This window comes from Planococcus citri, chromosome 4, assembly GCF_950023065.1.
Source record: "Planococcus citri chromosome 4, ihPlaCitr1.1, whole genome shotgun sequence".
In the NCBI taxonomy this organism is placed as follows: Eukaryota; Metazoa; Arthropoda; class Insecta; order Hemiptera; family Pseudococcidae; genus Planococcus; species Planococcus citri.
Window position 1 is genome coordinate 53,403,274 of NC_088680.1, and position 20,960 is coordinate 53,424,233.

General features: G+C 35.0%; 1 protein-coding gene across 3 annotated transcripts in view; it reads left to right on the forward strand.

Moving 5' to 3' along the window:
- The window catches only part of LOC135845519 (cell adhesion molecule Dscam1-like), a 185,173-nt gene that overhangs the window by 158,328 nt on the left and 5,885 nt on the right, over positions 1-20,960 (forward strand). For all 3 annotated transcript variants that reach the window (XM_065364109.1, XM_065364112.1, XM_065364113.1), the window contains exons 4-15: positions 2,815-2,957; positions 12,167-12,475; positions 12,573-12,690; positions 13,201-13,417; positions 16,486-16,726; positions 18,626-18,802; positions 19,283-19,402; positions 19,477-19,749; positions 19,826-20,107; positions 20,190-20,309; positions 20,383-20,553; positions 20,630-20,899. In XM_065364109.1, coding sequence (XP_065220181.1) covers positions 2,815-2,957; positions 12,167-12,475; positions 12,573-12,690; positions 13,201-13,417; positions 16,486-16,726; positions 18,626-18,802; positions 19,283-19,402; positions 19,477-19,749; positions 19,826-20,107; positions 20,190-20,309; positions 20,383-20,553; positions 20,630-20,899 — 2,441 coding nt within the window. The remainder of the gene's footprint in view (positions 1-2,814; positions 2,958-12,166; positions 12,476-12,572; positions 12,691-13,200; positions 13,418-16,485; positions 16,727-18,625; positions 18,803-19,282; positions 19,403-19,476; positions 19,750-19,825; positions 20,108-20,189; positions 20,310-20,382; positions 20,554-20,629; positions 20,900-20,960) is intronic.

Genomic DNA, 20,960 nt, shown 5'->3' on the forward strand with positions numbered 1-20,960 from the left:
CTTGGTTACTTTTTCGAGTTTTTTGGGTTACTAATAAATGAATGATGGATTGGCCTTTTTTTTTTTTTTTTTTTTTTTTTTGGAAAAAATGAGTACGCGCCCTGGAATTTAAAAAAACTGTTGAATAAATTTTAAAAATAATTGCTGATATTAGAAAAACCCATTTTTTTGAACTAGTTCTATTATTTGAATTAGAAATTTTCCAAAACTTTTGCTTTCACTTCACTTGGCCTATTTAAAATGCTGTTTTACACGTTTAAAAAATAGAAGAATTAAATTGAAAAATTACATAAATAATACATAAAATTAAAAAATTTGAATTAGTACTTAATGTATTTTTTAAAACAGAATCACTCCCTTTTTAACAATTTTTATACCATCAATTGGGTTAAAATCTTGGATTTTGTCTTAAGAATTACAACCATTGTCGCAAAATGACACGAACACCTCAACCCAAACAACGTGACTTCAATCGTCCACTGGTTAGAACAAACAGGAACGTGTAAGATTGAAAAAACAAGTCGAAGTTGAGGCGCGCTAATGTACGTTTCATTTGCCACGGGTTTGTCGTGGAACAGTACTGAGCCCGCGCCTGTGATGCTATCATTACAAAAAGTTGTGTGCGGCACGGGTAAATATGCATCGATTGAGTTGAAATTTTTTATGCGTTATTTTCTCATAGAGTGGCACCAAACTAGGGGGTGTCCCGAAAAAAATTCAAATTTTTTCCCCCCACCAAGTATAAATAAGGGCCACCCTAACCCTCATCCACGCCCCCCCCAGTGCCTCTACCACACCTCAATTTTTACTATATTAAAAGTCGAGCTATTTTCATAATATTGGTGTCGTTTTAATAATAAATCAAGCATCCCGAACTGTCATGAACACTCAACATTTTTTTTCTTGAGAATCCAATGCTTGGATAGTTTTTAAAAAATAGGTAAGTATCACGATTGTAAAAAATTATTCAAAAAATTCAAACTAAATAAATTATGCACTTCGTTATTTATTCCCAATAGTCAAGTCACTATGCATAAAACATACACGATATGTCAGCAATACCTGATAAAACAATCTATACAGTATAATGTAGGAAAAACCACGCGCACCCAGAAATATATTGCATATAGCAGCTTCGCTATACTATACCGCATACAAAAGCAATTAAAATTTATAACGTTACACTGTATGTATGTACTATATAAGCGAAGAGACATTTTGATACAATGACATATAAACAACGTGAGCAAGTTTGCTGCTGACGTTAGTTTGCTAGACATAAGTCGTAAAGTTCGGTTCCCAAGTTTATCATATTATGTCTATAATTATAAACTCGCAAATACCGAGCGAAATTTGTGAAAGAGCGACATCGACAAATAATTCAGCATCAGATACAATCAGAATCACGTCAAAAATTCCCAATACGATCACATTATTTGAAAAATTTTCCCAGAAACGATCCTTCGTGAAATAGCAAATTGCAAGATTCGAGGTACAAAACGATGAAGGGGTGAAAAATTTTGCACATCTTGTAAACATAACAGTGTATCTGTTTTTCCAAGACGACCCTGACCCTATGTATAATTTCTAGTTAACGTCCGCCATGTTAATTAACCGCAGCTTCGAAAATGAAGCTAGGCACGCGGCAACGCGATACATTATGTAAATAGTCTGCCTTTAATGATGAAATAAAGTTTAAATATTAACACGGACGTCTATTTTAAGACGGCGCGAAAACGAAGCTGCGTATAGTCATGATGAGGTTGTAAATAGGGTGTTTATTGTAGCTGGAGGTGTTTGAATGTAAGCATTTGCGAAAAGTTTCAGGCTACCGCTTCTGCCATGCCGCCAGATAACGGTTATACCTACCTACGAGCTAACCTCGCATAAAATTTACACGGGGTCGCCAATCTGTTGCTTGCCAAATTTATCTTTATATTTTGCTGTGAGAAAAAAACCTCAGGCACACGTTTGAATCTCGACAAGGAACAGCCTACGTTACCCTAGTTGATGAAATAATACTTCAATGTGTTTCCGGCTACGCGACCGTACACTTTGAATAACCCAGCGAAAAAAATATTTAGCACCCCTGTTTCGCAGGAAAAATAACTTCTCGGATGAAACTAAAAGTCTAACGGTTATATTTTTTTTTCTCAACTCCTCAGCATCCATCTTCGTAGTATAATCATTTTTAATATAATGTATGGGCGAAAATCTCAGTCTCAACTTCACGCGATGCAGATTTTATTTTTATGAACACCCTGTTTATACTTTTTCTCGCGCTACGTTAAACTTTTTAAACGTGATTATATCGCGAGTACATTTTTACACCATGTTCTTCTTCTATAAACTTCCTCACCCCTTGATCTTCATTCGTCCCTATTCTTAGCTCGTTTCGTACTATATCTGTTATCATTATTATGAAATATGAATAATGACGTTTATAAATTTCATAAAAAACAAAACAAAAAAAGAAGTAAAAAAAACTTTCAACATTTTATTCCCATAAATGGTGGTAGCATCGCGAGTCTTCGTCGTCTTCTTGGTGTTTTTTTTTTTACTGCTGCGATCTGCGAAGTAAAGGCGAAAAACCACCACTATCGTGCAGAGAAAGAAAGAAGCGGAAACGTATTTACGGTGAAATTTCAGATTTATTGAAACGAGAAAATGAAACCAAATTTGAAACCGAATTTGAAACTGAATATCTTCGCAGCCAAATGTACCCTATACTACACTATGGTATTTTGTAGTACACAGTACAGTAACGAAACAAGCGTAATATAAAAACGACGACGTTGTGTTCTTTTGTTACAGAGAAACATTAAGCAACGGAAGTTTATATTTTTCACCATTTTCGTTGAACGATTTCAGATCTGAAATACATCAGATGACGTATAAATGCGTTTTATCCAATACCGTAGGTATCGTCGTATCCAGAGAATGTAAAGTCAGAGCAGGTGAGTCGTTTTCTTCCTATTGTATTTTTTGCGATGAAAAAATAGTGTAATAGTAGGTATAGTCGATACGTATTTACTGTAAGGAGGAGACAATTCCATGAAATGGAGAATGGAAGGGGGTGAATCGAAAAAACAAGGCCATATATTCATGTTGGCCAGCTTCAAAAACGCATTACTGGGTATTCGATATATCGCAACAACTTATTAATAGTTTTGAGTTTTGGATTCCTAGAGCGAAGATATTTCAGAGGACCGGGGGGGGGGGAGAGGAAGTATCAGATTAGAAAAATAACACCATATTCGTATTCATGGACGTTACGTTGTTTACCCAGGTTTGTCTCAAACTGGGAGGGGGGGAGGAAATAGTTACCCTTTGAGTGGAATTTGTTTGCAATTAAGACAGGTACAGCACACTTCAATCAAAAACTATTAGTGTTATTAGAAATGTTAAATAAGTTGCCAACACGGTTCGCAGTAAATATGCCACCAGAAATGTTAAATAAATTGCCTATACGATTCGCCGTAAATACGCCAGACTACATGATAAATAATTCAATGTGGTTTCGAACGATTTGGCCTCTATACTTTACTTGGAATAAAGGCCCTTTTTTTCAAGAGTTATACTTATTGATATAAAAAATTTACGCCCATTTTCTATACTTATCTGATAACCAAATGAGATGAGAAAAAAATTGAGTTTGTGCTTACCTGTGAGGCTGTGATTGAATTTTTTGACCACATTCCTGCAACAAATAAGATTAATCTTTTTTTTTAGAAAATTAGAAATGATTACAATACACAATACAAGCAGAAAAGTGCAGCATCACGACCTAATAGTGCAATTTTATTTCATCCATTACAATTTTTTAATACGACATAAGTAATTTTTAATAAATTAAATGTAGAGAAAACTTCTCTAAAAATGTCAGTTCATGTTCAATTCGAGCAAAATTTCAACTCAATGACTTTCAATTTCACTAAAAGTTTTTGTTATCATAAAATCTAATTAAATCACAAACAAATTGTACAGCTTGAGAAGTCACTTTTCTACAAATAAAATCAAAAAAAAAAAAAATGATCGACATTATTTATATTCGAAAAAAATGATAATATTTCGTAGATGTGAAGAAATTTATGTCTTTGTAATAGTATAAGTGAGAGAGACTAGTTATCAGTGGGATTATGATATTTATCGAGTATGAGAGAAATTCCTATAATTTTGTGTTAGGCTAATTCTAAGAAATATTCGTCAAGAAAGGAAATCTTTCTTAGATGCCTGCTTAGCTCAAGATGGAGAGACTTTAGTCAATCAAACTACACTATTCACTCAGAACAATCCTTTAGTTACCTTTTAGTGTTCAATGAAATGATAACGAAAGGAGCATTTATGTACAATTATTTTAATCAAGAAATATATACAAAAATGAGCAGATTAATACCAAATAATTTACAAAGAGTCAAAACGTAAATTATTCTGTGCTGCCATGACGATACAATGGCATGCCTAACCGGCCAAGATTAGGCGGCAGATTACAACGCACGCGAGCTAGCAAGCTAGGCTCGGAAGATTGGTTTAGGGGATAAATTAAAGTACACATATAGGCGAATTAAAACAGCTTCTAAGGTACAAATAGATCAATTGGTAGATGATTAACACATCGTCATCTACCAATTAATACAATTACGCTAGATATAATTATAACGTAATTAGGTAAATTAAGGGTGTACGTAACCCTGAATTAAAGGATACACGATTACCTAGGTTGGTCTGAGTACATTTCTGTTTAGCATGTTCACATTGCCTGCCTCTCCCTGGCGACCCCAATAATAGTCGCTTCGGCAGGTCTGGGTCGGAGATCCATTTTTGTAGAGACAAAGGTAAGATTTCCAGATAAATCTATACCAGTGACTAAAGAGTACCACGATCTTACGCGGGAAATTAACGAAGATCGCGTTATATAAAATAGTACCATGTCCGTACGCAGGAAATTAACGACGAGACACGTTATAAGTCCAAAATCACCATCTACGGATGGGTACTTCAATGTTTGGTTTCCAGAGAGCCTAGGCAGGGCTCCCTGGTCACCTATTTAGCTGGTTAGGTGAGCTTAAGAGGAACTATCGCGAACTCGTTACTTTTAAGACTGATTTTTCTAACAATACGAAGCTGGAGCTGAACCTCTGCTTCGACAGAATTGTCGCACGATAGCCTTGATCACGACCCCCCGGGAAAAAATGTTCAGATCAAATTTGATCAAAGTAGGTCAATTTTAATGAAAATCTTGATACAGTTTGATAAAAGTTGATCAATATTGATTAAAATCTTGGTATAGTTGTATGAAAGTTTATCAAACTAGATCAAATTATATCAAGGTAGATAGACTGGTCTCACCCTTGTTTGATCAATTTAGATCAAGTTTGATATTGCAACTTACCTAATTTGATCAATTTAGATCAAGTTTGATATACCTATTTCGATCGATCTTATTGAGTTAGATCAAATGTTATGAAATTTTATCAACCTATATCAAGTTGTATCAAGAAAGATACACTGACCCTAGGCATTGTTTGATCAATTTAGATCCAGTTTGATCAAGTTATATCAAATATGATATAAGTGATTTGACCAACCCTATCATGCTTGATCAAATGTTATGAAATTCGACCAACCTAGATTAGGTCATATCAAGGAATATACAAAGCTCCCAGCGTTTTTTGATCAATTTAGATCAAAAGAGATATCCTTATGTCAATCATGTTACCTAATTTGATCAAATTATATCAAATGTTTCAACCAACCTTATCAAGTTAGATCAAACAACATTCAGATTATTGCATGCACCTGATGTAACTTGATCTAATTTGATAAAAAATTTCCAAATTATGCCAAATTTTTGATCAATATTGATCGAATTTAATCAAACTACATAAAGACTTTAATCAATGTTAATCATCTTTGATCAAAACATTTTTTTCTCTTAATTTTCATGAATAAAAAAAATAGAAAAAAAGAAAAAAAAAGTTGTATTGAGTATATGGATGGGTTATGCATTCAATTAATGTGTCAGACCCAATAATTATGCATTGATACAGTTTTCAAAAATATTTTCATTTTATTTTGTTCCCAAAAAATACTATCACGTTCAGTATCTATAAAAATGTATAATTCACATTCAAAAAAATCTTCTGAAGTTGGTGAATTAGGCAAATTTTTGAAAATCGTTGAAATCTGCCCTTGTATGATAAGCAGTAGGTGAATTTTTTTAAGTCCAGACCTATCAAAGGAGAATATATACTCCTGATGTCCCTCTATTCACAAGGAACGGGGTAGCCTAATGGTTAAGGACATAGTCTGGAATGTGAGAGGTAGTAGGATCGATCCCACCTCAGGGCACAAATTTTTGAAAATTTTTTCCCTACTTTTTAAAAAAAAATTACAACCAACATCTCATATTATGCGAGGCTTGCATTTTTGCAGTAATTTAAGCAATTTTACTGGTAAATATGGCTATTTTAAAAAAATGTGCATTATATTTGATCTAACTTGATCAAAGTTGATACAGGTGATCTAATTAGATCAAAAAAATGTCTCGATCAAAATAGATCTTATTATATCAATTTTGATAAAAATTAATCAACATTGATCTATTTTGATAGAGACATTTTTTTGATCAAATTAGATCACCTGTTTTTGATCAAATTTTATCTAAACATTTTTTCCCGGGGCCTACAGTAAGATTCGCATAATCTTGCCTAAGGCCGGCAAGATCATAAAACTACGTTGAGGGGAAATTACGTTAAGCCACGCATAGGCGGTCAGGGCATATCCGCTCATCACATCTTTTCTCAGGAAAAAATGTAAATGAAAAAATTCTAAAAAAATTTTAATGTTTAAAAAACAAAATAAAATAAAAAATTTTAGAATACTAAATTGACAAAAAAATTGTGTACTTTAAAACACCGCAATCTTCCTAAAATCAGAATTTGCTAAATTGAAATCCGAAAAATTTTACCCATAATCATTCATTAAATTCATAACCCTACTAAAAACCACGAATTTGACAAACCAAATCTGAAACTCTCTCCTCACGGATGTCATAAGGTTAGAATCATTTGTTGAAAAACATTTTTTTTAAATACAAAATTCTCAAAATATTCCATGCATTCTTTGGACAGGGTATTCCTAGGTAAAATAGATGAAATGCTCCTGTTCTCAAATTTGGGAAATTATGATGGATTATCACAGGGCACCTCTAAAAAAATTTCTAGCCAAAATTCCACACCCCCTTGCCAAAAAAAAAGTTATGACTGTAAAATTCAAAATGTGCCTGTAACAGGCTCAGTTGGCCCAAAAATGCAAAAAATCACTTCGAAACCATTCTTCAATCGAATTCGTGAAGTCGAAAAAAATCTAATGATGGTGCTTTTATTTTTTGTGCATGAATAATCCAGGGAGGAAATTTTGAATTTCAACCAGTACAAAACGATTTTGAAAACTGTGCCTAAATCAATCGAATATCCCACAAAGATGGTACCTGAATCCGAGTTCACCTATAGAGGTGCTGAATTTCATTTTCACCCTAACTCGAAAATTCGCTGGAGTCTCCAGATCGGTTGGAAATCATCACTAATCAACTCAGAGTGTCCAAAATAGGCTATAAACAAAATTTCAGCTCTCTAGGTCAATTTGATAAAATTTTGATTTTTCACATTTTTGGGCAAAATTTTAATTTTTAAAAATTCGCCAAAAATCAAAAAATGAATTTTAGCACATGAAATTTTGGCAGGAGGTATTTTGGGGTCCTGTAGCAATCGTCTTTCGTGCGGTTCGAAAAATGTTTGTACCACTCGCAAAAAAAAAACGCATATTTTTGTAGAGTTTTTAAAGAAAATGAGCCTGTTGCAGACAAATTTTGAATTTCAGGGCATGTTGGAAGAAAGTACTCATAAAAATACACATTTTGGGACAAACAGTTTTTGAGTCCGACCCATCACTTTGGAGCAATAGCGGTTCAAAGTTTTCTTTAGTCAATTTTACTCTCACCATTGCAATGAAAAATTCTGAAAAAATTGTGTTGAAAGGCTCACTCTTCCTGTACACATTCCGAGAGGTACAAAAATGTTACTTTTAATACCCATGGATAAACATCTCCCTCCCCAACCTCGTTTTTTTGGCTGTACTGGCATATGGCATAGGGAGGTGAGGTCAGGGGCAGAATTTCAAATAAATCCATAGGTATCAATTTTATTTTCTGGGAATTTCACCCATATTACTTTGGGAGAAAACGCAGCCCCCCCTCCCAAAAAAAGTTCGAAAATATCGAAAAATTGGCATAAAAATTTGTAAAAAATTAAAGAATTTGAAAACAATAAATAAATGGGTAACTTTTTCAAAACATTTTGGATTATTTTTTCATCAAAATTATTCAAATACAATATACATAGGTACAAAATCTATCAAGGTTGCCACATTGAAATGTTTGAATTATGAAAACATTATTAGGGCTACCTGAAGAGCAAAAAAAAGTGATCAAAATTTTTCATTTCAAAAAAATTCAAAATGACGTAATGAATACCTATCTTATCCGGCTTGATTTTTTTTCAAAGCACAGTGGCAGGGGGGATATGAAAATTAGGGACTTGCAACTTCAATTTTGCGTTCTTCAAGAAAGGAAATACAAAAAAAGGCCTGCCTAAGAATAACCATTTTCATTAAAATTTGTAAAAATTGTGAAAAATGTAAACGTTTTTGGGATTTATGAAGAATTACATATTATGATAAATATTTTAAACAACTTGAATTACAATTTGAGCAAATTCATGCTGTCCCACGTATTTATACCTATTTCATTTCATTTGAAATTGAAATTGATATTTTAGATTTTTCTTTTAAAACTGGAAGAACCCTATTGACAATTTTACTAGCAGAATGCTAGCATTAGTAGCACCCACCTAGCATGAGTAGCAGGAAACTAGCATGATACTAGCGTTATGCTAGCATGAAATGAACCAGCATAACATGCTAGCAAAATGCCAGCTTATTACTAGCACGATACAAACTAGCAAGAAGTATGTTAGCAATGAGCTAGCTACATGCTAGCAACATAACTACCGAATGAAGCTAGCATTTCCCGCTAGCAAACTGCTGTCATATATCTAGTATGAGATGAGCTAGCACAATGCATGCTAGCAATATGCTAGTTTAACTCTTGCCCCTTAATTACCAAGTGATGCTAGCAGTTCATACTAGCATGATGCTATCATATCGCTAGCATGGGGTGAGCTAGCAAAATGTATGCGAGCAATGTGCTAGTCAAACCCTTGCCTCATAATTACCTAGTAATGCCAGTTGTCCCTGCTAGCATGATGCTATCATATTGCTAATGTGAGATTATCTAGCAAAATGTATGCTAGGGATATGCTAGTTATATCTTAGCATCATAATTACCGAGCAATGCTGGCAGTTTCTCCTAGCATAAAGCTACCGTGTTGCTAGCATGATATGAGCTAGTAAAAAGTACACTAGCCATGCACTAGTTAATCCTAGCAGAATAATTATCTTATCAACAATTTTACTAGCAGAATGCTAGCATTAGTAGCAGAATACTAGCACGGTGCTAGCATGAAATCAACTAGCAGATTACCAGTTAGAATGGTGTTAGCACTTAGCACTTTGCCAGCAGACATTTTATTGGAAAATTCATCCTAGCATAGAACTGGTATGATGTTAGCATGCGGTGAACTAGCAAAAGACAGGCCAGCAATTTGCTGGTTACATGCTAGCAGCATAACCACCGAGTAAAGCTAGCAGTCACTACTAGCATATTGCTAGTGCATTGCTAGCACCCTGTAATGGTGCTAACATGAGGTGAACTAGCAAAAGGCATGCTAGCAATCTGCTAGTTACATGCTAGAAATACAATCACAGGTAAACTTGCACTAGTCTACTGCTAGCGCTATTCTAACCTTGGTAAAGCTAGCAGTCAAAGTACTAGCATGGTGCTGGATTTTTGTTGGAAGACATTCTTATCCAGGTGCTAGCAGTCAAGTGCTAGCATAATGCTAGCAAATTGCTAGCGTTGTTCTCTATCATGATACACTTAACTTCTCTTAGATGAAGTATGTAGTCAATGTGAATATAAGCTCAATACAGTTTCCTGTTTAAATTAAGAAGAGTGAAGTTGGCAAACTAATCACTCAGTGTATAATAGCACAAGATGCTAGTGCAATGCTAGTTCTAAACTAGCATTGTAGGGCAATTATAAGGAAATTAATGCACTTCTAGCATTATACATATTATACACATGCTAGCATATGCTAGCAAAAAGCTAGCAAGATCATGCTAGCACCAGTAGCACCATTTTGAACACCTGCACTAGCATATCTGCTAGCAAGCTGACGCTAGCATAATGCTACTCCCCTGCTAGAATTATGCCAATTGTATGCCAGCATATGCTGGAAATATGCTAGCATGGTCATGCTAGCACTGTTGCTAGCATTCTGCCACTTGAAATTGTCAATAGGGAAATTCTTCTCATTTCTAAAGAATTTTTGCTGCTTATTTGAATCATTTTTTCAATTATTTTTTGAAGATCTCTTATGTCATTTAAAACTATTTTTATTACATATGAATTAATGACATTCAAGTTGAATTGAAAATTTTACATTTTGGTGAATTTGTATTTGTACTTTTTGGTTATAAGTAATACGTGTTGAAAGTCAGTAAAATATATATACAGTAGACTTCCGATTATCCGAACTAATTGGGGAATTGCGTTGTCCGGATAATTGAAAATCCGGATAATACTGATTAATATTTTTTTGGTTGAATTTCGGTGGAAAAGTGACTGTTTTTTTGATGATAATGGTGAATTTTTGTATTTTTTTATAAAAAGTGCAAAGGACAAATTTCATTTCTTCACAAAATAGAGAAAAACAAACCAAAAACAAAGATTACCAAAATTTTTGACCATGTACTCGTAAATAATTTGTGTATGTTTGTCCGGATAATACGGATTTTGTTCGGATAATCAAAAAATCGGATAATAGGGAGAATTTTTTTTCGTTCGGATAATACGGCTGTTCGGATAATCGGAGGTCGGATAATCGGAAGTCTACTATACAGGCTTGCTACAGCTTATACAGGCCCGTTTCTGGAAGTGACATCGACTATCCGAGGCCCGACGCGACGTTCCGAGGCCCGTTAGCGGGTCTCGGAACGTTTTCCTATTAAAAACTATATTTTCATGATGTACACACTTCAGGGATGCTATAGACAAATTTTTGTCTGGGACTCACAAAGTAGGTATCATACCTACAGTATATACAGCTTACCTTACTTCACCCCACACAGAAACTTCATACTCGCGTCATTCCTGTATAAATCACTCCTTGGAGATCGTACCAACGGCTCTAGACCAGGCTTGATAGCTGCTAGCAAGGCGCATGCGCGAACGAATTTATCAGGCACTCTTTAAAATTTTTCTAAGTGTCAAAGACGCGGGCCTCGGATCGTCAGTACGATGTACCGGGTCTCGGATAGTAAGCAAGTTCCATATATATATATATATATATTTTATAGAAGGGGTAGGTCGAAGTCACATGAATTAACAAGTACCTATATTTCACCTAAAACATCAATATTTCTGCGAGAAATCATTTTTCAAAAAATTACATCTATATTTTACTCCACCAATTCAGAATTTTTCTAATTTCTGCAAACGATGAAACTATTTTAAAACGCAACCGTGTCGTAATAAATCTTTAAAAAATAATTTTCAGTCTATTGATAAAATATTCAAGAAAGCAATAGAAGTTATTCGAAATTTGTTTGAAAAATATTCGATGTTTATTTAAGAAATCGAATGAATAGTATATTAGTTGCTCGCGTATAGTTTACAAAGAAATTGATTGAATATTTCAAACGTTATCGTAAAAGTTGAAAATATTTTCGGTATTTTTAACTCGGTAAATAAATTTAGCGTATAAAAATGGAATCCTTACTCTTCGTAATAAGCGACACGACGAATAATAAAAGGCAAAAAGTAAAACAAAATCTAAATAAAACTTAATCTTGCATTCTCCATTGGTTCGCATTTTTATATGTACAAGAGTCATCGTATATTAAATCAATAATAAAAACTTATATGTACTTGTAAACTTTGGTAAACCTCGAAACACGTTTTAAAAAACAATTGGCAATTTTGCAGATATACTTTACACAGTCGACGTGCAAGTTTCCAATGTTTACGTAGTAAAAGGAAACGTTGCGATGTTGAGATGTTCAACGCCGCCTTCAATACGTCTGAATCTATTCGGCATAAATTGGCTAAAAGATGACCCTCAAGAAGGCAGAAGTATAATTACCCCAGGAGGCAGATACGTTCAAACGAATACGGGGGAGTTACACATTAGAGACGTCACCGGTGACGATTCCAGAGTGCGATTCTATTGTCAATTAACCAACAAGTTAACAGACGAACGTTACTTTAGCCAACCAGGCCATATAATTGTCTCAGGTAAATGTTACACAGGGTTGTCGAAAACCACAACACGAGGAATTCCGAAACTTCACTCGTAGGCAGCTTATGTAATCCGTCCATTATCTTTTCACAGAATCCGAGAACGTCGTGATACCAAAAATAGAATATAGTTCGTCCAACGTCCAAGCCCATGCCGGTGATTCGGTCGATTTAATCTGCGTAGCTCAAGCGTATCCTCCGCCGACTTATAGGTAAACCGTTCATCACACAAATAACCACTCGACTGTTAAACAAAATATACACCGTAAAATCTTAACGCATTGTGGGCGGTCGGCAAAAAATCAACTTTATGAAAACTTTTTCAACGGACCCCAACTAATTTAATTAAATTCAACTTCGTAACTGCTAAATAAAAAGAAGTTTTTAGAAATTACCAAAGTTGTAAAAGTGAAAACTCCGCCTTTTTGGATTTTTTTTTCTCGTGTGTCTTCGCTTCTCGTAATAAACTTTTGAATAGCGGAATTATAAAGATTTCTTTCATATTCGCCGAGCAAAAAGAGGGCGAAAAAAAAGTAATTAAAAGGCAAAAAACGTCGAGCGGCGATTTTCGCGCGTGAAAGAAGTATAACTTGGTAGAAAATTTGTTTTTATTAACGTTTAATTTTTTATACCAGCTATTTCGCAAAGCTGAGAGTGGAAAAAAACACAATCGTAAATTGGAGTCATTATTATATGAAAACTAATTCTGATTTAATTCTCAGGTGGTATCATGAAGTAGCCGGATCACTGCAAGAGATTAGGAGCGGAGCTGCTGTGTATATCAGGCCACAATTATCTGTGTTACAATTTCCCAGAGTGCAGAGTAGTGATAGCTCGCTGTACGTTTGCATGGCCAGCAATAATATGGGAGAAGATAAGAGGGAAATGAAATTGACCGTTCATTCGCCTTTGATCGCTTTCATCAGACCGCAAAAACAGGTAAGGATTAATGACGATGGGAATATGAAGGGAAATTTTTAGCATATAATTTTCGAAGTGATTTGCATCGAAATGGAAAAAGTATCACAATATGGTATCAAGGAATGTTATGTAAAAATTTAATTGGATGTGCAATATAGGAGAGGGGGTGGAATTAAAAATTTCAACGCTCCAAGTCATGAAAAAAAATGAGGAAGTATACTCGTAACATGAAGTATTTTTTCTGGTTTGATTTTTTTGATCATATGAAAACACAAACTTGCAGGTCATTTAAAATTTTTCTTTCTCCAGGATCAAAAAAGCACCTAGGAACATGAAAACGCAATCTTTCAAATTTTCAAAGAAAACGTAAGAAATTAAAAACTGCAAACCTACCTACTTGAAAGCAATTGGACATTTCGAAAAAACGACAATTCCACTTTAAGAAGTTCGTTTTTTGCGTCACAAACACCTCATTGGAAATTTCGATAATATTCATTTATATTATGTGTTTAAAATCTGGAACCGGAAACAGCATCGAATAACGAGTATCTACTTAGAATGTTTGAAAAATCTGCAAATTTCTAACTGGAAAAAGACACGAAATTCTGAAAAAATTGTGAATGTTTAAAATTTAAATTTTCTCAATCAATGGTACCTAAATTTTTGAAAATCAAATGTGGCGCAAAAATATGTACAAAAAATCAAAATTTTGCCAAGTTGACCAAGAAAGCTGAAAGGGACTCCCCCTATAAGATGGGTGAAACGGCCTTTGATCCAAAATGGATCGAAAGGGTCCAAAAAGTCACCCTTGATGTAAAAACTCTCCATACAAATTTTTGACCACCCACCCCCTCCCCTTTTGGAGAAACTGCCCCCTAAACATCAAAAATTCAAAGATTTATTTCTCGGAGGGGGGTTGACGAAAAATGTTGAAATTTTTACAGATTGTGTACATCATGTAGGGGTACACACAGTAATTTTTTGAAATTTCCCCCCACCATTTTCTTAGTTTTTCAGGGGGTTGAATACTTTGAAGGGGGGTAGAAAAAAATTTTGGGGGGTGGTGCCATTGCTGAACTTTTTCAAAAAATTACTGTGTGTACCCCTACATGATGTACACAATCTGTAAAAATTTCAACATTTTTCGTCAACCCCCCTCCGAGAAATAAATCTTTGAATTTTTGGTGTTTAGGGGGCAGTTTCTCCAAAAGGGGAGGGGGTGGGTGGTCAAAAATTTGTATGGAGAGTTTTTACATCAAGGGTGACTTTTTGGACCACTTTCGATCCATTTTGGATCAAAGGCCGTTTCACCCATCTTATAGGGGGAGTCCCTTTTGCATGTGACCTGTTTTTGATCCCTCAAATTGATTAGAAACGGTTTCGGACCGTTTGAACAATTCTGGAGCTTCCAGTAAATTTCTGAATGTTGAAATTTCCAACAAAAAAATTGCCTAGCAAAATTAGAAAGCTAAAATTCGATTCATCTCATGATTTTGAAACCGTTTCTAATCGATTTTGAAGGGTTCGAGAATAAATTTCACACCAAGTTTCAGCTTTCTAGGTCAATTTTAAGAAATTCTGTTTTTTGGGGGGTTTTTGGCCCCCTGATTTTCATTTACCAAAAATCTAAAAATTTAATTGGGCACCAAAAATTTTGCTTGATTTTTTTTCATATAGGTACTTTATTTATTGCTTTTGATGATGTAAATTTTTCATTTTTGAATGCTCTTTTGATTCAGTTTTGTCATGCGAAAAATCATTGCCGGTTCCAACCACTCTAGTTGAAGATTTTTATATTTTTTACGTACCGATTATTTTTCAAATAAATGGATATTTTTCCAAAAAATTAAATTTGGGTAAATGTACCTAATGGCAAAAAAAGAGAAGTTGAAGATGGGACAAAACAAGAATTTAGTCAAGGCAAGCAAAGTTTTTTTCTTAATTAAAAAAAATGAAAAACATTGAATTTTAAGCTTTTTAAGTAGAATTTTCCGAACTTTGAACAAAATGCATTTCTTGGTAAGTAACAATCGTTACACTAAAGGGTTCACAAGTTCATTAAAAAAAAAACAAAAAAAACATAGTAGTCCAAAAATTAAATGTTTCAGGAGACTAAAATGAAATGACCTGATGACAGTGTATTGGCTGCTAGGAGGGAGAAATGAAGAGGGAGTAAAAATATGATTCCGGGCACCTCCGTATAGTTCACCAAACTCAACATTCGAAGCAATTTTAGTAAAAAAAACTTTGAAATTTTTACATTTTCAAGAATGATCCAGGTTGACTGATTGACTTTTAAAGATGTCGAGAAAAGTTGATGGATTTTAAAACAATCAAAATCCAGATTTCAAAAATTGGAATAGAATGACCAGAGCTATTTTTTTAGATTTAAAGATAGCGCAATTTTGCTCGTAAAATTCACTGACAAAAAATAAAATGCAACAACATTTGTAAATTTTAACTTTTTTTTTTTTGAAAAGATATTAAAATTTTTATTCGATTTTATTTTCTTTTTTTACGAAGAGGCGAAGAGGTTGGAAATTTCGGGGAAATTCTAACAAATAAAATATCGATAAAGTACACAAAAAATTGGATTAAAAAAATTGTAAATTTAAACGAATTTTAAACAATTGGTCTAGAAAATTTTCAACGAGTTCATCAGACAAACCAATTTGTGTTTGCCCAGCTCCCACTTTTTTAATTTTTTAAAAATGGGTTCCTCTGGGGATTAAAAAATTGAGGGTCTTTGAGTCATTCGGGAAGGGGCGAGGGTCACATCGAATAATAATTTGTCACAAAGAAGATAAGATCGTGTATTCCCTGCCATTTTTTCAATTTTGAAATAACAGCTTTCGACTGGTGTACTAACATGAAAAACTTGAACAATTTCGAGCTTTTTAAATTTAAATCACTGATTCGTGAATTTTCATTTATTCTTTTGAAAATCTTGCAAACAGATTTGCTCCAAAATCATTCAGTCTTGAGATAAGCCTCACAGAAATTGGTATAGTTTCGCATAAAAATCTCAAAATTTCATTGTACATATGTAGGTAGTTGAAAATTCAGATCTATTTTTATGTTTCAAGGTAGTCGATTCAGCCTCTCAAGCGACATTCAATTGCTCAGTCCAAGGAGGCATAGGAGATACAACGATATACTGGTTAAAAGATGGGGATCGGTTATACGACAGTCACAATATCGAAATCAAAAACAAAGGTGAAACGTTGACTTTAAAAAGTGTGGGACGCAATGATAGTGGAATGTACCAATGCTTCGCTCAAAACCACGAAGAAACAGCTCAAGCAGCAGCTGAACTGATACTTGGAGGTAATTTAAATTTAAAAAAAATATATATATACTGTCTTAGAGTACATTGCGAGATCCGACATATACACAGGCATTACGAGATCCACCCCAAAAAATTTCGAAAAATGCTAAAAACTCAAATAATAACCCTACAACTTCGTTCGAACGCACGTTCCAGTGTGTAATCAGTGCCTTTCTATGCATTGCCGCCATCAATTTCGCGATCCGCATAAACCGAGATCCACTAACGGCCCGAACGTGATTTGGGGGTGGATCTCGCAAGATGCGTCGTTTATCTATTTTCAAAAATTGTATATCTATACTATAAAGCTGCAAGAAAAATAAATACCCGAAAAATTCCCAGCCCGATCTATGGCACCTAGAGAGCTAATTTTTTTTTTAATCGACAGCTTAACTTCTCCAGAATATAGGAAAAATACGCGAGGGCAAAATTTTTGGAATTAAAGGGCCCAAATTTTGAGTTGAAATGGGCTGTTTTTGCCGTTTTTTCAATTATTCTCAAATTTATCAAGAACGAAAAAAGCTAGAAAGGCGGTTAATATCTCATTTTGAAGAGGATTAAATACTGAACATTTCCCTCGATTACATTACCCCTCTGGGGTTTTTAGTTTTTGAGCTATTTTGAATTCAAATTTCGAATTTCAGTTACACAATTTTGAATTAAATTATCTCAAAAACTAAAAACGCTAGATGGGTACTGTCAACGAGGGAAATGTTCGAAATTTCATGCTCTGTAAAATGGTGAAAACAGATTAGCAAAAAGTTACTTAGATCGTGCGATTTTGATCGTTTTTTATGGCATCTTAAAACAAAAAACCGTTGAGACGATGCGTGTACTTATACACCCACACAAGCATAGGTACACACAACCACCAACGTAAATGTACCGGACAACGCATCGCTATTCCAGACAGGATCACGCGACATGCGCGCGCATAAAAATCTCCCACTCCTCCAACAACGGAATTTTTACAATGCGAGGATGATTTTTGCAAATCGAAATCGAATCGATGAAGCGTGAAATTTGTCAACAGATAGATATTATTGTTAATGTTAATCCGTCTGTCTTCGGTGCTTTGTTTTTGCGTCTATCATCCATTATTTTTTTATAAGGTAATTCAAATCGTCTGTCTGACTGACCATTTTAAGTACCTAAAATTTTTAAAAATTGATGCTTGAAAATTCATTAAAAGTATTGGAGGTTGAAAAAAATTGTTCAGAGTGCTGAAAGTCGTTGAAAGTGGTGTAAAAATGAATGAAATGATTCTACAATGGCGTTTCAAACCCCAAGTTCTTAAGGAAAGGTACTTGGGGGCAAGCCTCTTCTGAGAGTGAGTGAAGGGGGGTTTGGGGGCGCAGCCCCCAAAAGCGAGTTCCGAGGGCGAAGCCCGAGGAACGAGTATGGGGGTTGGGCCGCGAAGCGGCCAGGGGGCGTAGCCCCCTAGTAAGTATATAAGCATAGTAGGTAAAACGAGATCCGGCTGAAAATGGGTGTACAGGGTCCCCCGGATCTCGCGAGTACCATGGCATATGAAAGAACTTGCGAGATCCGGCAAAAGGATCTCAGGATCTCGCAATGCCCGATTTTATATAAAACGGATCTCGTAATGTATGGTTTTTACATGTATACATATATCATCATCATCGAGTCGTATAACCGCTCGTGGTGGTATCGCGTACAAATCAACGCGTACCCTTATGCCGAATTGGGTATTTGGGCTAACATCCTTTATGTTGGTGTTGCCTCTATCGCGTTGATGACGTATCTCATGGGAATTTATTTTTGAGCTTCCACTAGTAGTTTCCCGTTGCTTACTAGTGACATCTACACAAGCACCTCTAAATTTTTCCTTCCAATTTTCATTTCCATCAATCAAACTCGGCTCATAAAATTTGCAGACGTTTCGCCCGAATTTCAAGACACATTTATCGAGGAAACGCTGCAACCAGGACTTCCGGTATCGCTGCGATGCATAGCCAATGGCAATCCACCGCCGAGAATCAACTGGTACTTGGATGGTGGGTTGATACACGCCGGAGACGGATTTTTCATCGGCAGTTTTCTCGACTCTAAGGGTGAGTGAAACGCTCTCTATCGCAAAACCGTAGAATCATTTTTGCAGCACGGTTCGTAAACTGTGATTTAGATAGCTTTTGAGCTTTTCGCCCCTTTTAGAAATCCTTTTCGATGTTCGGCGATTGTTTCTAGCGATAAGGTGGGTTGAATGAGTTTCAAATTTCGTTTATACGAGTAAAGCACCTATCAGCCTATGTCGAATTTAGCGGTGAAATTTTTCTTTAATCTTCGTTGATATGATTAGAATGAAATGGAAGGTACATATTTACCACAGCTATCGAGATCTTTATCTGGGTTGTTTTTCGGTTTGTTTGGAATTCTTTCAAATATAAAGAACCGAATACGATTTCGAAACATAATTAAAATTCCAAATACGTAGATTACAATTCTCAGACGAATTAAATTTTAATCCTTTGCAATGAAACATCGCCTAAATCTTGAACTCGATTATTTACAGACTTTTTTTATTACAATTTCAGGAAACGTTGTTGGTCATTTAAACGTCTCAAATGTACGATTAGAACATGGAGGACTGTACACTTGTAAAGCGAGAAATTTTCTCGGAGTTGTTGAACATTCAGCTATGCTTAACATCTATGGTAAGTCTGGTGAACTGATTCTGACAACCCAATACTCAACCGATTTCATGAAACGATAAACATAATTACAATAGGTCCTCCAACATCAAGATCACCATTAAACCTGACTGCAGTTTCTGGAACAAGCATACAACTTCGTTGCCCCGTATCTGGATTTCCAATCACTTCAACGACATGGTTTTCAGAAAGTGAACCTATCACTGATCAAATAACGAAGAAAACATTTAATAATGGAACGTTGTTGCTCACCAACTTGGAGGAAGAACGAGATAAAGGGAAATACACTTGTAATGTGTACAATCAACAAGGCATGTTCGCCACAGGGATAATATTCCTCAATATAATGGGTAGGTTGAGATTAGGGATAAAATTTGATCAATTTTGAATAGGTAAATATTAATTATTTTGATCGTTTGTGCGCAGCTCCTCCAGAAATCATGCCATTTCATCCCTCGAATAATTTAAAAGAAGGAGGAAAAACGAATTTGGTATGTTCAGTGACCTCTGGCGATTCTCCGATCACGTTTGCGTGGAGAAAAGATGGCAAACCCCTGCCTCATGATCCTGATACTCATGAACATGTCACAGATATGATTAGTACGCTGAGACTGAATAATTTAGCTGCTCGACATACAGGCCAATACACTTGTATAGCGACGAATCCAGCAGCCACAGCTAATTATACTGTTAGGCTTATTGTTAAAGGTAGGTAACACCAAGATTGGAATTTGAAGTAAAATGAGAATCGTGTTTCTAAAATAATCAAGATAATTTTATATCGTTCCAGCATCTCCTATTTGGTCCATCGAGCCACAAGACACTACAGTTTTGTACCATCATTCTGTTGTAATAAACTGTCAAGCAAGTGGGTTTCCTACTCCACGTATCCTTTGGACTAAATCAAAAGGTATGAACGAATTAATGAAGTCTTTTTTCACCCACAACAATGTTATAATTAATTAGTGGAATTATTTTTTCAGAAAAGAAAGGCGATTTTACAACTTTGGAGTCAAACACACGTTTAACAGTCCATTCAAATGGTAGCATTGTAATAAGAAATGCTGAAAGACAACACGAAGGGTATTACGATTGTCGAGCTGACAATGATATTGGAGCACCTATTTCAAAGACAATATTTTTAAAAGTCAATAGTAAGAATTTCCCTCAAATAAAACCAATTTTATTAATTTCATTGAAATGTAACTTTGGAATATTATTTTTAATCAGTTCCAGCTCATTTCCGAATAAAAAATTTAAATCAGAGTGAAATTGCCGGACGTAGTGTTGTATTGACTTGCGAAGCAGAAGGTGAGCTTCCAATTGGGATAACTTGGAATTCTTCGCCAAATATGGCTGTGTATACGAAGCAAACTCCGAACAGTGTGATATCAGAATTACATTTGGATTATCTGACTAGAAGACACGCTGGGGTATACAGATGTACAGCTACGAATAGATTTGGACAAGATTACATGATTATTCATCTGAGCGTCAAAGGTACCTACTTCTAAAATAAATTCTAGCAACATGTAGGTAGAGGTACAACCCCTCAAAATAA